The following is a 16545-nucleotide window of genomic DNA, read 5'->3' on the forward strand; positions in this document are numbered from 1 at the left end:
CATATAAAAGATACAACTTTTGAATACAGAGGAAAAGGAGCTGAAATCTAAGTCAGACTAAATTCATTTTTGGGAATCATGCCACACATAATGCACATCTGAAATCTAATTTTCTAAAATTAAGCTTTATACTGTTCGTTTACCCTACGGATCCATATATAACGTCCTGTGTGAAGTGTGGCGACAACATATTAAACAAACACAAATTAAAATGTCATATCTCAAAAGGGAAACAACAACTTCAGCCTTTTTCAGACTGCAGAAATCTTTGTTAAGTTTTTCCAGATTTGAGTAAAGGAAACTTTTTTCCTTTCTAAATAGTTTCTTCCATAATTATTGATCGTAGACTGAAATAAATTTCAATTTCAGTTTCTGTATTTGAGATATTAGAAAGAGAACAGGTCTTACCTTAGCTGGTGGAGCTGCAGTAGCAGGGGGGGCAGCAGCCTGGGCAGGGGGAGGCTCAGGAGCCCTAATCAACTTTTTCAACCGGCTGAACATGGTAGGCTTCTGTGTGGGCTACAGCGACCAGGCCTGCCCATCCACTTCTCCTCCTTGGAAACCAGAATCCCAAGGTCCTCCTTGTGCAGTGCTTGTTTCACATCTGAACAACAGACTGAGGCAATTAAATATCTTAAACTCAATAATTCCCTCTGGGCACTCCTCTTTCTCCTGGAGTCAACACCAGATCAGCTGCTTCAGCTGCCAATCACAGCCAGACAAGACAGCAGCCCCCTGGCAGTGCTGGCTCCATTTAGAAAAGCCTTATAATATTTAACACAAGTGTGTAATCAATGATCACATGAAAATATCAATTAGTGAAAGTGAGTTGGGGGTGGGATATAATTTCATTATTTCAAACTGGATTTTAAGTTAGTGAAACAGATGAAAACAACTCCCAGTTTCATAGGTAATGTGTATGAGTATTAAATGATGGAATAACCAGTGAATGTGGTAATGAGGTGGTAACGAGATCAAAGTAGCTGCTGTAAAATTAGTACTGTACTGTACTGAGGTTATTTCAGTCACAAATGCAGAGGCCACCTAGTTAATTAGCCCTCACCATGTCCCTGTCTGGCTAATGGGATTAGAGAGCACCTCTCTCTCTCTCTCTGAACTGTACGAACACAAAGCCGACAGACAGATACACAACACAAGCAAACAGCAAAGGATGACAATTCATAGGATGAAGCAAACTTGAGAAATCAGGGGATTATTTATTTAAGCAGATATAGACAGAGATTAAACTGATCAAGCATTACTGACACCAGTAATTAGAATGATGGGTAATTTTTGCTAGGCTTTTAGAACTACTGTGGGTTGCCAAACTCAATATAAAGCCAATAAAAGCAGACAAACAAAAGAAATATAGATGTATACAGTATACATGCAGCAGTGTCCACTAGGGGCAGTAGTCTCTTGATTCAAACACTGCTCATCTTATCACATCAAATTGGAAACATATGTTTAAATGTATTTGTTATCCTATTATGGTCAATTATGCTTGTGTAGTTCCAGGCAAAAAAGAATTAAATAATGTTTGACCCTAGGAAATGACAGGAGCATTTGCCTCAGCAATGTGATATAACAGAAAAAAACACTCAGTACAAAATATATTGAAAATAAAGCCGTACACTCACTCCCAAAAAGGAGTTATATAGAAAACAAAGTCCAGATAAACAGACTGCAATGCGTTTTCACTGGCCACCAGCAGCTGTCTGAAACACAAAGAACACAAAAATAAGGCAAAAACATTTGCTGTGTTAAAAATATTCCCTGGAGAAGAGAGAAGAGAAGAGAAGAGAAGAGAAGAGAAGAGAAGAGAAGAGAAGAGAAGAAGATGTAGATACTTTGATTTGCCAGATAAATAAAGTGCAGTTACCTTCATTTTGTCAATGATTTTTCTGTTCATGGTTCCTCCAAAAGCACGCAGCAGTTTGGGTGTCTCTTGTTTGGGTCTAAACAGCATCAAGCCTTTCTTCTTATCCTCTTCTGCTTTAGCTGCTGCCGGACCCTTGGCCTTCATTAGTTTCCTACACACACGCACGCACGCACGCACACACACACACACACACACACACACACACACACACACACACATACACTGATTTATATAATCTGAAATTGCAAAAAGAGATTTTCTGTTCTTTTTGTTAGTGTGAGTGTGAGTGTGAGTAAACTATTTTACTTATTCCTTATGGTGTTGTTTTATAAAGAATATGATCAATTGCAAAAAATAGTAGGCTGATTAATAATAAAAACAACTGGGGTATTGACTGTGTGTGAGGACGTGATCAGTCTCCAGAGAAAACAGCACAGGAGCCAACCTCTGTCTACTGTGATGGCCTGATGATAAAAACCTCTGCCTTCACTCCTCTGACTCACTTTCCCTTCCTGGCCAGCACTTTCTGAGACTCTGGGTAGTGGACAAGGATGTCAAATAGGTCCTTCTTCTCCAGGACAAAGAGGTTAGCGAAGCCATGTGCTTTGACATTAGCTGTGCGCCTGTTTCCTCCATCTTTGGAAGACTGCAACAGACTGAGAGAAAAACAACATTATATTACTCAGTATTTCTTGGTGGTGTTCTCTGTCAGTGGATTATAAGTGAACATCTTCTGATTAAAAACTATTAAACATATCGGCTGATGTCTATCACAGTGTGATTTTTTTTTTCAGTCTTACAAAACATGAACTTCATCTCACCTGATTTCTCCAAACACACAGCCAGCCTTCAGTGTGACAAACACAATGCTGTTGTCGGGTCCTCCCACCACCTGCACCGCTCCACTTTTAATGATGTACATCTCTTTACCAATGTCTCCCTGCAGAGGCAGAAGTGGGTGTTTACACAAATGATTTACTGAAGGGAAGCAAAAGATCAGTTCCTATGTTTTTGAATTAAGGAATTGACAATATTCATGCCAAACAACTTAAACTTTGAAATCTAGCGAGGTCACATGATAATAACATAAACTTACTGATGAATAAAGAAAGACGTTGGTCAGTCTCTGCTGTCTTAAATGAATATACAGTATATTAGCTAGCTTGTCTCAAAGCTGTAACTGTCTCTCTGAATTCAAGTAACAACCGTGCTTTAACAATGATTCAACAACTTTTAGAATATGTATCTGTAATTTCTATGACTCACTTTCTTCACAACAAAGTCTCCAGGTAGATAGATGATGGACTTGAGCCTCAGCAACATGTCCACCAGCATCTGCTGGTCACAGCCCTGAGGAGACAGTATGGAGATATTCAGCTGATATCATGTCCAGTCTGCAGTTTGCCTGTTCACCTTATTTGTGTCCTCTGATGTCACTGAACCTTGAAAAGATCAATCTTCTGAAAGGTCACCAGGTTGATGTCAACAGCTATGGCAGTTCTCATTACCAGAGGCATCTTGTCCAGCAGCTCTGACTCATCTAGAAGCATCAAGATGAAACAGAAAAAGTTTATTCTGGGGCCAAACTGGGCTTCAGGTGAGTCTGGAGCTACATACGGAAGTAAAATCAGGATTGAGCGGTTTCCTTTCAGACTTTCTAACATTCTAGAAAATATTGAACAGAGCTCTTTGTCCAGTGTCTACTGACCCAGCATGCCCTGAGCGTCCCAGGTGTACGTGTACCAGGTGCGGACTCTGTTCTGCACCATAGCGGGGATGTGGTTGGACACCATGTAGGTCACAGTGTTGTCCATGGAGGCTCGGAAGTACGTCTGTCCCGCTGTGGCTGCACCAATGACATCTCTCATCTGAGGTGACAAGACGTAAGGTGATAAAACATAAGGAAGCCTTCTGGTAACTTTCATGACTACTCCTGTCAGTTACTGACAGGAGAATGAATAATTTCTTATCACATTTAACAAGCAATTTGACAGTGAAGACTCCACAGGGAACCAGTGAAAAGCAACAGCAGTTGGAATAGAAGATGATGAGGTGTTGGTGTGGTGTTAAGACTAATGATTATCAGTCACATGACAGGTTTCCTTCATCTATCACTACAACACTACATTAATGAGACCAGTAGGAAAAGAGATGATGACAAACTGATTTACAGATACTAATTTCTACCAGGATTCCAGATGAGCTGAGGATACTGAGGTTGTGACTCACGCTACGGGGACAAGGTGTCTCTATGTTACCTGTCCGATCAAACTGGAGAACACAAAGACGCCCGTGAAAAAGTTAGTCATCTGAAAGGTAATCTCAAAGACGGTGTGGGGTTCGTTAAGACCCCCGATGTTGATCAGACTGCGGACAGCAAAGTAGTAACAACGCAGGTACCTGTGGAGAGGGCGGGGGTATTAGAGGGGCTATCACAAACTATACTCAGTGTCACTGGACTGTTTCTTAGATGAAGAACTGAATGTGTGTGCGTGTGTGTGTGTGCATGAGTTTCAGGAGGAGCGCATCACTGAAGAGCTCAGACACTTTGAATTGAATTGTTATTTCACCAATTTTCACAAAGTTTAAGTCCCTTATTCTCTTGCTACCAAATTGTCATGAAACCAATTAGGTTGCTTGAAAGAAATAAAAAATACTTTGTGACAATTAGATAAAAGGTAAACCAAAAAAAAAGAGAGAGAAAAAAGGAAAAGGGCAACAGTCATATAAAGCCAGACATGCCATCCAAAAACAGGTAGACCAAATCATCACTAAACATGAAAAAGATTCAATATATTAGCAAAAAACTACCTGGCCAAGAATGATTGACATAAAGAATGCCCCAAAAATGTAGTTAGTCATCTGAAAGATCTGTTCGAACATGGACTCTGGAAATGGCAACTCAGCAATCATCAGCAGGGACTTCTCCGCATAGAAGAAGCAGCTGAGGTAACTGCAGCAGCAGCAAACACGAACATACAATACAATTCAAACTTAAAGTTATTTTCTTTGGATGGCCAAAGATGTCATAAACAGAGAGCAATTAAGTTTTAAAAGCCTGTTGGGGATGGATGAGTTTTTAACAAATAACTAATTAAGGCATAGATCATTAATTAACATTGACATTTTACACTCCTGTAGATGAAGTTACAGATTCTATGGTAGCTTGGGAGCAGGTCCCCCTCTGCTCTGATCACACTATTTGGCACCAATTGCTCAGCTAATTAATGAACATATTTCTTTTCTCTAACGTCATTAAAAGGAACAATAGTGCATGGATTTATTGTGCTGAAGAGGTACATTACCAACTTGTTCATATTTTTAATTCAGCCAGCACCAATTTTTTGCAGTATCAAAGATGTAGTTCACTTATTGTGAAATTATTCTGCACTTCATTAGTGTGTTGATTAGACTTTTTGAGGAGGAGATTTTAATGAGACAGATAACTTTACTTTGACATTAACTGTGTGGTAAGTAATTGCTTAAAACTGAAATCTATACATTACTGACATGTAATTTTACAAGAGTGCATCAGACAGCAAAGACAAGAAAGTCCCAAATAAGCAGGAATACAGAGGAACTGTACTTACGCGCTGCCTAGGCCAGAGTAGACCCATTTAGTTTGGCCAATGCCCTGGAAGTCTGAGGCCACGTAGTAGAAGCAGGCGTTGAGGTGAAGCACGAAGAGGAGATAACCGATGGTGCGAATAACTCTAACAGGGGAGTGAAGAGGTTACTGAATTACTTCTCTCTGTTCCTCTTTGCTCACATTCCCTTCAGTGCCTACTTCACTGCCAGGATGCTATAATGAGCTATTGGTTCCTCTGGAAAATCACAATATAAGTGGTTTACTATAGAGAGGCAGACAACACAAGAATAAGCATATTTCACCAATACAGTGGAGGTGAATTAATGTAGTTTGTGGTACAACATTAAAAAAAGAAAATTCAACAATAACAAGCAGAGTCATTGTTTCTGTCCATGATCCAGATGTCAGTTGGCAGAATTGAGTTTTGATTTCCTTATGGGTTGATTATTTTGAGTTATTTGTTTATGTTGCATGATTTAGTTATTGCATGAGTTGTTTTGTTGATACTTTATTAATATTGTGTTGTGTGTGTTCTTTATTGATTTGTGTTTTTTTTACATTTCTGCCATTGAGCCCCTGGACTGAAACAGCGGAAGTGGGTCAAATTAGCTCAAAGACTTTGCACCTGGTTAATTGGACAACTCGGCTCTCAGCCAATCGAAGGAGAGTACCTCCATGGACAATGGGTTTGGCATGAGAGCGGGTGAACAGCTTTTTACAGGTAGAGTTTGGATCAGGATGAGGTTAAAGGCTCCTTATAAATGACCGACTATATGAAGTGTGTATGTTAACAACAATAATAGCATTATCATAGCTGCTGACTTCCTGTTATGTGACTTACCTCCAGATGTAAGCCCTGGCCATGAGGCTCTCGAGACGATCACTGAACTCAAAAAATGTATCTGCCTTGAAAATAAGAGAGATTCAACAACACGGAAACAAAGTGGCTTCATTATGTTTGTCTGGTTCAAAGTGAAAACATGAGTGAATTTACCTTCAGCAGACGATTGGCTCTGAAAATGGATTTAAATCCAAACTGGAAGTAGAGCAAGTCGAATGGTAGGAGGGACATCATATCTATCTGGTGAGGAGAGACAGTATGAGGTCACTGATGTCAGTTCACACTCAGTTTCAAGGTTCAAAGAATTCAGGTTACAATACCTTGAATCTCTCAGTTTCTCTGTAGTTTTTCTTTGTCATCACTCTGTCTTTCTGAAAAGGAAAAAAAGGCATTTTAAGGAATAAAATATTTTGATCACACCAGGTCATGAGGGGGTGTTTCACAAAGATATGTCAGACTGGTCTGTAGTGTTAGTCCAGTCTTAATTTTACTTAAAGATGTCCAATGCAAGTCAGACCGTTTCACAAAAGTAAATACTGACTAATTTTAAGACAGAAACACAAGAACAGTGGTAACCATGGTCTTACCATGACCATGGTAACAATCAATGACACTTGGTCTGAGCAGTAGCACCAAACAACAAAAAACAGGATAACATGGCTCATATGTGGTTTGCTAACATTGTTATGGAGAGAGCAATGAGAAGGGAATGAGTTTTTAGAAACTGCAACAATTTTTTTTCAAATAACATTTTTCTTTTTATGTTACACCCTTCATACACTCTTGTAACTGTTGAATTCTTCCTCAAGACAAAAACCTTCTGCTAGGGTAAACAGAGCTGAGGGCTTAGATGTGGTTCCTCGGTTGGCCATTTTTTTTTATTACGAAAAAAAGTCTTAATTTTCTCAGAATTCATTGTACCATAGTCCAGTATAAGATAGTCAAAAACTAAACTGCTTTGCGCAACATACGAATTTAGATGTCTACCTGAAGTCTGACTGTTTGTTATATCCAAGCCACAGTCAAAGCTTGTCTTTGTGCTCCAGGTCCTCATCTGGCAAAGAGCCAACATCACAAAGAGGGAGGGGTATATAGATGTCATTGCCTGCATAATGCATGGCAAAACTCAACACATGATTAAGATCAATTCATTATCAATGCCTGAAGAAAATAAAATATGTATCCAAAAATGATTTAATAATTTGTGAATTGATTGTTGTAAAAGAGAGAGTCAGAAAGAGAAACACAGCAGAGCATAGGTAACCGACAGGGCTGGGGCTCTGCGGGCGTCATTACAAAGTTCTCATTAGAATTATTAAAAAAGTAGATCCCTCATAGATACTTTCATTGAATATGTTGTCCTGTAGCCGACCAAAGTACAGTACTGGACGTGCACCCTCTACCAACAGTCATTTTGTCACATTTTACTACGTCATTCTCAGTGACCATCACCAGTCAGTACCATTTGAGACTTACTATGATGTCTCCTCCTTTGACAAATTGTTTGCGAGGCTGGAAGATGATGGAGTCTATGAGGTAGATGAGGTCAGCCACTAAGTCTAGTGCAAACCAGTAAGGGATGGCGCTCTCATTGTGGTACGGGAAACACAGACGAACCGTCATGAACCAGGAGTTGTAGTTGAAGGCCAGAGTCACCAGGCTCAGCCAGGCAATGTAGCGGCGGTCTGTGAAAGGGTCCATGGTCATCCCCAGCACAGCGTCCATCCTGTCCTCGATCGGCTTCAGAACAACGTCCAAAAAACGCCAGGCAGCTTCAATAATCTTGGTCTTCATATTTACCTTCTCCTCTTCTTTTTTCTCATCTTTACTCTCTGCTTTCTTTTTCTCCTCTTCCTCCTTCTTTTTCTCCTCTTCCTCCTTCTTCTTCTGCTCTTCCTCCTTCTTTTTCTTCTCCTGCTCCTCTTTCTTCTTTTTCTCAGCTTCCTCCTTCTTTATCCGTTCCTCCTCTGCTTGTCTCTTCCTCTCCTCTATGACTTTTGTGTAGTAGTCTTTGTGTAGCAGAGGTGCTGAAAGGACAGTATCAATACTGAGTGCGCTGAAATATTAACATATATAAGTTCAAGTAACACACATCATTTGAAAACTGTGAAACTGAGAGCGGTGTCCATCCAGATGAGTAGCCTAATGTTGTATCTGTACTCACTGACAGGAGGGCTGATCTCAGGGGAGGAAGCATACTGATCAACCACTTTGTCCCTGTAGAGCTCCAGTCTCTCTCTCATCTGTTTGATGATGGCTCTGAGCTGCTCATCTGAGTACTTGTTGATGACGATAGCTGGGGGCAGAGAAGGGGCCACTTCCTGTCTGAAGATGGAAAATACAAAGAAAGGAGCAGCTATTCACAAACATCAGACGGTTTACTAGAACTTTATGTGCTGAAAAAGTTCTTGAAAAAAACTTTCCGATGATTAACATGTTTGTTTTGTCATGTTATGTCTTTTCCCATCCCTGCCAATTGAAATAACTGAACAAGTTAATTTCTCAGTCTATCTGGATGGGTAAAGAAACACAAATAAAAAGAATGATAAAAAAAGAATAAAATAATGCAGTTATCAAGAGGCAAAGGAGGTCTGCCAATGCCAGATCTGAGAGACTACTGTTATACTATTGAGCAGCTCAATTAAAACCTTTGGTGCGCCTTTGTTATTTACTTTTCAAGATGTAAGGAAATAGAAGATGGGAAACCTACAGGACCACCAACATAAGCCATGATAGCAGAAGTAAAGTGATAGACAACCGTGCTGCAGACAAAAACAAAAAACAACCAGATACTCCAACATTAGAAGACTGGTTAAAAAATGATTTATGAAATTTACATAATAGAGCGATTTTCTATAAAAATGTAAACAGAGAAATTTATGGGCATGTGGTCAAAATGGATTAGATTCATCATCTCACAGAGAGCAGACCTGCTTTAATTGAAATAGCCATCTCCACTGGAATACTAAGGAGACTGTTTATAAGGAGCAGATTTCTGTGGATTAATGAACATGTGTGACATTGTTTTGTTAAAATCTTCATAGTTACTCAAAGTAAAATGAAAACCATTATTTAGACAAGGCTAAATGCAATGATTTGAGTTACATTAATATTATTATGTAAATGTGATTTATGTTTTTCAATTGTATTTTAAACTTGGACTGAGAATGACCTTTCTAATAATACACACACACACACACACACACACACACACACACACACACACACACACAATTCTCTAACCTCATTAGACTAGGACTCCCCCCTCCTCACTCACTCAATCCCACATCATCCCTCCTGTGGCTGATTTGATTAATGTGAACATTAAACAGAAGAAGAAGTCAATGGAAGCAGCAGCTGTGGTGTCACTCATCTCCACAGGAACTGGTTTTCACATGATTTCTCAGGTTAAATAAAGACATTAAGACCGTGAAAATAACGTTTTAAATGGAAAGGCTCAGCTGACTCAGGCACAGTAAATTTCAGCCCCAGGAGAGCAGACAGAAGAAGGTGGCGTCTGCGTTTATGTGTCGCCTCCTAGTGGACAACCATCAATAATACATCTAGCTGTTCAGGAGGAACCAGGAGAGACTTGTTTGTTTCCAGTCATTGCACATAAATCACCACAGCACCACAGAAATGATCTTTCATGTATTTGAATTAGCTCCTGAATCCATTAAAATATTCCATTAATTGTTTACAACAAACAGGAAGGCACGACGACTCAAAAGATGACACCAATTACTTCTCACTTACACTGGTGCACTGCACTGATGTGGAGCTGAGTGCTGAGAAGTTTTTTTTTTCTTCATACATTTTGAAAGAAAGTTACTCTACAGAGAGGGAGATGCTTTTCTCCGCTGACAAAACCTGCAGCTGCCCTCTTGTGGCAATCAGTCGCAGAATCATATGGGAAACTTCCACAGATTTAGGCTGCAGTCGAAAAGTCTTAGGGCTCCTAACTGACCTAACTGAGTGAAATGACCTGGAGGTATCTAGGTGTCAGCCATGATAAGAGCTGGTCATATTCTCTAACTGCTGAGGAAAGGAGCATCAATGCTTCCTATCTTATCTGAACTTAATTTCACGAAAGGAAATGAGTTAATGCCGTCCCTTATTTCCTTGCAGCGGCAAAATTTAAAGCACCAAACCATTTTAGTTTTAACCCTGCAGACCCATGAAGCTGTAGGAACAACAGGGCACCTATCATGTGTGTAGGGCACCTATCATGTTTGTGGCACGATCCAAACCTTCATTCAAAACTAAAATCCATATGCTTGGCTTAGCTCCAAATCCATAAATATAGATTTGTGCTCTTTGAAATCTCTCCAGTTAAAGAATCTTGAAGAACAAGCATATCAAATTTCATCATAACAAAATACTATATACAAAAATGTTGTTTCACTAAATCCCCCCATTGTGGAATGCACTAAATCATTTTTTTCTACTTGACAAATGTATAAATAAAAGGTAAAAAGTACCCATGCCAAGAAACTCTATGTCTGAATATAATTTACTCCGGCCCCTCAGTTCCTTATTTTTCCTTATTTAAAAGATTATTATTTCAGTGTCTCAACTTTCTCTGTTTGTGTATTCTTTTCATATTATCTTATTTCAACATATAATTTGTGTTTGTTTTTGTGGTTTGGAAAGGAGTATATATTGTCCAAGTGTTTTAGATAAAGTTGAAGAGTTAAAAAGAAGTACAGTTGGATTCCGTCAGCTTTGTGGTTGTCATTTCATTATGAATTCTCCTATTGAATCCTCCGTCACATCTTTCCTTGACCTCATAAGGTTTTCCATTGATTTTTTTTTTTTTACTTTTCGACTGCAGCCCTTACCTGCTCTGAAAGATGCAGCTTTTTCCTCTGCTCTGTGTCCCTTTAAGTGTAAGCCCACATTTTTACTGTATCTTCAATACAACACAGACAAAAGATGTTCAGTACTTTGCACAAGAGATTTCATTATAATGGAATAAACTGGTTGTAAGACATAAGAATATGGTTGTTTTCAAAGAATGAGAAATTAGGCGAAATGTCACAGATGAAATGAATCCATTAAAAATGAGAAGAAAAAAAGAAAAGATGTTACAGTAATTGAACCTATAATTTAACTTCAGAGATTCAGACATCTTCATCCTAATGTTAATTAAGTCTATCAAAAATATAAACTTATAGTTGTAAGAGGTGTTTTTCAAAGCTACTGTTTTACAATCCAAGACCATATAGATCTAACTCAAAGAAATGTAGTTTTCGGAATAAAGGTCTGACTCAGATACTGCAAAATAAGCCCAATCCGGTCTGTCCTGCCATCAATTGGACAACCAGTGTCTGAAAACATGCACATATTGACATCTTGATGGATGCTGCTACAGGTAATTGTTTGTTTATAGTGGGCTTGTAATGTGACACATTATGTGATAATATCTTAATCAACAAACACTGCATTGTGTTCATCTGAAGTACCTGAGATCCTTTTGTAAGATGCCAATAATCAGCCCATACCAGGCTAACCCTGCTGTGGAGAACAGCAAGGGACATCAAGTTTGAACTCCTGACGATCTTGTGATATTTATTCCTTGTGTCACTCAAGCTCATGGCTGACACCTCTACCTGTAGAGACCCTCCCTCTTTCTTACAGCTCCTCCTTTGTTATGCAATGGTAAAACATTTATAACATGTCTCCTCATTTGAAAAAGTTACATGTGTTTAGAACTGTAGGGATCAGTTGAATCTGTCCTCACCCTCCTTGGATTTCATTACTGGGCCAGAGGCAGCCCTGGTGAGCTTCTTAAAGCTAAAAAGCTGAAAAGCTTTTAATCCACTTTCCAGTCATCCCTCTGTTTATATGCATGTAGCACCAGGGGATAAAGATCTCACATGCTGTATTCATCTCTGATGGCCTTCTCTGTCTCTCCCTGCCATCTTGCCAAGCAATCTGATTAATTAGCATCCAACTGCTGATTAATTTGATACTGGTCTGTGATATCAGTGTCTTGGCAGGAGTGTGTTTTGGTAAGCTAAAGTGGAGTTTGGGGGTGGGGCAGATACTCAAGGGATAATGCAATATATCTGCTCGCTTTAATAGGCTTGTGTCATATATTTAATGCATCCACTCTGCAATTAAATGTCTGAAAACAATCAGGCAGCGTTGCTAAAACAACAAGAAACTACAGAAACTAAAAAGGGTGCAGGACTTGCCCTCCAGGTCCAGCTTGATCAGGGTTAGTTGGAGCTGCTGTAGGGCCTGGTGCTGGAGCCAGGGCTGGAGCGGAAACTGGGGCTGTAGCAGGAGCAGGAGCAGGTGCAGGGCCCGGGGCCGGAGTTGATTCTGAGAAAGGAGAAAAAGACTTAAATTACCTTTGGACTTGACTCTCTCAGTGCATTTAATTCTGGTCTCAGGAATTGAAACAACCAAATATTACAACTTGTACAAACAGCTACTGCTGTTGCCACCGTGTTTTTGACATATCTTAAGAGACTTCAGACTTCTACTGCATATATTTAAAGCCTTGCATCTTATCATTTTAACATATTATGTAATTTCACCTTTTATGTTTATCAATTTGATTTACCTTCCTCTTCCTGTTTTACTGTAAAGCACTTTGTATCTCTGTTTTTTAAAGGTTTCATACAAATAAGATTACAATCCTCATCATCATCATCATCATCATCATCATTATCATCATCATCATCATCATCATCATCAATATTAGAATGAAGGATATGAAGTGTCTAGCAGTTTAAACAGTACATGAAGCAATGAGACAAAATACATGTGTTTCATTATATTTTTGCTTCAGTACTGCTCTGGCAAAACACATGCCTGAGACATACTGATGCATTTTAATAAGTTAACAACATATTGTTCTGAGGCTCCAGAAGGAAAACTCTCCCCAGTATCTAACCACAGGCTTTGGCCCAAGGGAGGCAGAGGACAGAGAGCTAAAGAGAGCCCATCTGGCCCAAAGCAAAACAAAATAGGACGTACAGTAATTCAGCTTCATTTCAGCCTCTCAGATGAATCATTACTTACCCTGCGGTTTGTCCACTTTCTTGGCGTCATTGTCCTTATCACCTGCCTTCTCTTCCTACATGATAATACAACATTTTCAACAAAGTCAGATGTTTGGCTTCATTACCCAAACCATGGTCATTATAGAGACATCCAATTCAAAGAGTATTTTTAAAGAATAGCGAATTTAATGTTTGAGAAATTGTTCCCTTGCCTGATAGACACTTTTGAAAACAAGCTGCGTTTGAGATGAAATTAAATGAAAAGTGCCCATTGGGTTTCAATAAGGTCTGTGTAATCAAACAGTTTAATTTGATTCTTTGTTGGCAATCCATTCAGCATGGAGCAGCTGAATGGATGGAGGAACAGATAAGAAGCCACTGCTGTTATGTCAGGAGAAACAAATGGAACAAAACTTGCTGTATTACATGCTGGACACAGTACTTAATTTTTTTGTGGCCATGATTTCAGTCTTGGCTACTGCTGCTGCTGTTGTTACTGGCACAAAGTGAACATTATGAAAGCCAATCAACATTTGTAAAAACACAGAAGAATAAATTACCTCTTGAGACAGTAGATATGAAAAAAAGTATCCAAAAACAACTTCAGAAGATTGAGACTATATATATATATATATATATATAAAACACCAACACAACACAGGTCTTACCTTGGCTGGAGCTGGGGCTGGAGCTGGAGCTGGGTCAGGAGCATCTCTGGTGGTCCCAGGAGCCGCTGGCACCTGCGGGCCACTGAGGAGCCCCTTCAACTTACCAAACATGTCTAGAAACCTAATAGTGCATCTGCTGTTCTCTACAAGTGACTGCCTGTATGAGCGGCAGGTACTGATTCCTCAGGACCTATAAGATCCCCTATGTTCTGGCTTCACCCTCCCTTTTCTGCTTGTCTACCTTTTCTTCTCCCCCTCTTTAACAGCACCTCACCCTAATAACCACCTTGATGGTATTACTGCTTTTAGCACCACTAATGCTGTTGCACAGATAATAGCCCCCACCCTCTCCAGCAACATCTAAGCGCATCACCATCTCATGTAAGATCCCATTAGGCTTATAGGTGACCACTAAAGCAGAATGCCTGTGTGTGCATGTGTGACATACATACAGGCTGCACTTACCATTGCTCTATTATGCTCTTAAGTGACAACTGCTTCAACACACTTTATTGAACACAGTGCAGCACATTTGCCATCTTACTATAAGCTTCAGCTGGATACAAGACAAGGGAAAAGAAAGGAAATTCACCCATGCACACAACACTTTTCCTGCACTTTTGCTCGTTATAGTGAAAATTCATGACTCAGTGTGATGAGGGAAATTTCCATTAAGTCATTACTATATATTAATGAAACAAGAATTTTCAGATATGACACAAGTGAGGTTTGTCCAAGTGGCAAACTTTGGGGCTGAAAAGCGCCAAAAACCTCCTTCCTCAAATGGCCACTAGGGGCTGGCTCCAAAAGTTAGTCCGTCTCCATAGACCATAGTTAAAATGCCAAAGTTAAAAAACCCCACAGTTTTGTTCTCTAGCTATACCTAATTTCTATTTTCATGGTAGCTGTACAGGGATGAATATTTATACAACTCAAATTTTATTACGGCTTAAAGTTATACATTATTGAGGGTGAGTCGCTATGAGTCACAGGTGTGTTGGGTCTGAGCTCTACCTCATGAGCAATTGGAATTGGAATTCTACCAAGTAGAGGTTGGCAATATTCACCCTTGTGCAACATTAAACACACCAGTAGTTATACTTAAAGGCATTTATTTACAATGGAGCAGAGTAAAACACAATGTCTAATCTAGTATATACAGGTGTGTGTATGTGTGTGTGTAGGGGTATGTGTGTGTGTCTATGGGGACACAAACAAAGGCAAGATGGCCGATTCAAAGTGATCACTATGACCACATGACCTGAACAACGAAGACTACACAAGACGGCGCTAAACAAAGAAACTACTCAAAATGGCCGCTGAGACCACCTGGTGTGTGTTGGAGGGAAGGTGTGAGTTTCTTTCTTAGCCTAGCTCATGTAATCTAAAGGTACCAGGTTAGAGGGAGGAGGTTAGCTTCATGCAGGTTCTAGAACTGAGACGTACTACTATGTGTGTGAACATACGAGTACCTGATTAACTGTATGACTGACCACAACCTAAGCAAACATTACAACAACAAGACATCAATCAACAAGTATATTAACAAAGTTAAGACTTCTCCTGCTTAGCTATGCTGTGCTATGCTGTGCTGGGAAAGGTTAGGCCCAGTCAGTTAACATTACCCAGTCCTTGGAACAAACAAAGAGTTCCTTTCCAGTGTTGTTGTAAAGTCAAGTGAGTTGGGAGGCTTCCTGGTGGAGTAAAGTCCTCTCTGGCTGTGTTGCTTTGCTGTTATCTCCTTTGTTCTCCTCACAGTTAGCTGTTCCATGCTAACTCTGCTACGACTCCTGTTGCTTGGAAAATCAGCTGGCCTTGTGTCGTAGCTGCTGATTCTGAAGAGGACTTGGTTCACTCTGAGTTAATCCGAAGCAGGTCGCTGCTGTTGAGGAGAAGAGCGTTTGCAGGCTGCTGTGAGCAGGCCGGCGAGAGAGCTGGTTTCTAGGGTAGCAGAGCTGACCTGGGCTGGGGCCTTGTTGCCCTTTGAGGAGCCGAGAGGAGAGAGCAGGAGCTGCTCTCCAGAGCAAGCCAAGAAGAGAAGAGAGAGAGAAGAGGGACAATAGATCTGGTTTTGTTTGGTGACACCCTTGGGGGTCACATGTCACACACTGACCCACCCCACCCAGGGTCGTCCCCAGGTGTGAACAGTAAGGAACTGTGGAGTGTGAGTACCTTTGTCCAGTGGAGCAAAGAAACATCTGGTCTCTTGAATGATGAGTCCCAACAGGTGGCATGCACCAAAGTCTCAGCCCACCTCTTTGTCCATTTTTGGATTAGTCAGGAGTTAGTAACAACCCTCCCTCTTACTGGAGGTTGGTGAGTTTTAACGGCACTCTAAAATGTAGCATTGTTTTTATTATTGTGTCATGCATAGAATTATGCCCAGCTGACAAGACACCATTAATTCACACAAGCTAGGATGAGAATGTGCACACACATTTCCAAACAACAGAGAAAGTCCAACAATAAAGAAGTAAATTCAACATCTTTCACAATCAAATCTTCAGAACTTCATTATTTACAACAGAATTCATAAATCACTGACAAAT

General features: G+C 40.0%; 1 protein-coding gene across 1 annotated transcript; it reads right to left on the bottom strand.

The window, feature by feature from the left end:
* Nucleotides 1-1197: 1197 nt before the first annotated feature.
* Nucleotides 1198-14107, bottom strand: LOC130161649 (cyclic nucleotide-gated cation channel beta-3-like). Its single transcript, XM_056365057.1, has 17 exons — nt 13997-14107; nt 13348-13402; nt 12509-12642; nt 8477-8633; nt 7789-8339; nt 6633-6683; nt 6466-6552; nt 6313-6377; nt 5473-5595; nt 4141-4282; nt 3591-3750; nt 3325-3422; nt 3149-3232; nt 2704-2822; nt 2386-2538; nt 1883-2033; nt 1198-1718 (listed from the first exon to the last, which is right to left on the bottom strand). The coding sequence occupies exons 1-17, from the start codon at nt 14105-14107 to the stop codon at nt 1698-1700; spliced, it is 2262 nt and encodes a 753-aa protein (XP_056221032.1). The 3' UTR covers nt 1198-1697.
* Between the last annotated feature and the right edge of the window lie 2438 nt (nt 14108-16545).

This window comes from Seriola aureovittata, chromosome 20 (assembly GCF_021018895.1).
Source record: "Seriola aureovittata isolate HTS-2021-v1 ecotype China chromosome 20, ASM2101889v1, whole genome shotgun sequence".
In the NCBI taxonomy this organism is placed as follows: domain Eukaryota; kingdom Metazoa; phylum Chordata; class Actinopteri; order Carangiformes; family Carangidae; genus Seriola; species Seriola aureovittata.

What these genes read in the sequence shown, in the direction of transcription:
- LOC130161649 (XM_056365057.1), bottom strand. Translation starts at nt 14,107, where the DNA reads ATGTTTGGTAAGTTGAAGGGGCTCCTCAGTGGCCCGCAGGTGCCAGCG. An exon ending in GAAAGTGGACAAACCGCAGG is followed by an intron (nt 12,643 to 13,347) that starts GTAAGTAATGAT and finishes CTCCTTTCTCAG; the next exon opens with AATCAACTCCGGCCCCGGGC. An exon ending in GTGCTGGCCAGGAAGGGAAA is followed by an intron (nt 2,034 to 2,385) that starts GTGAGTCAGAGG and finishes GCGTGTGTGTAG; the next exon opens with GAAACTAATGAAGGCCAAGG.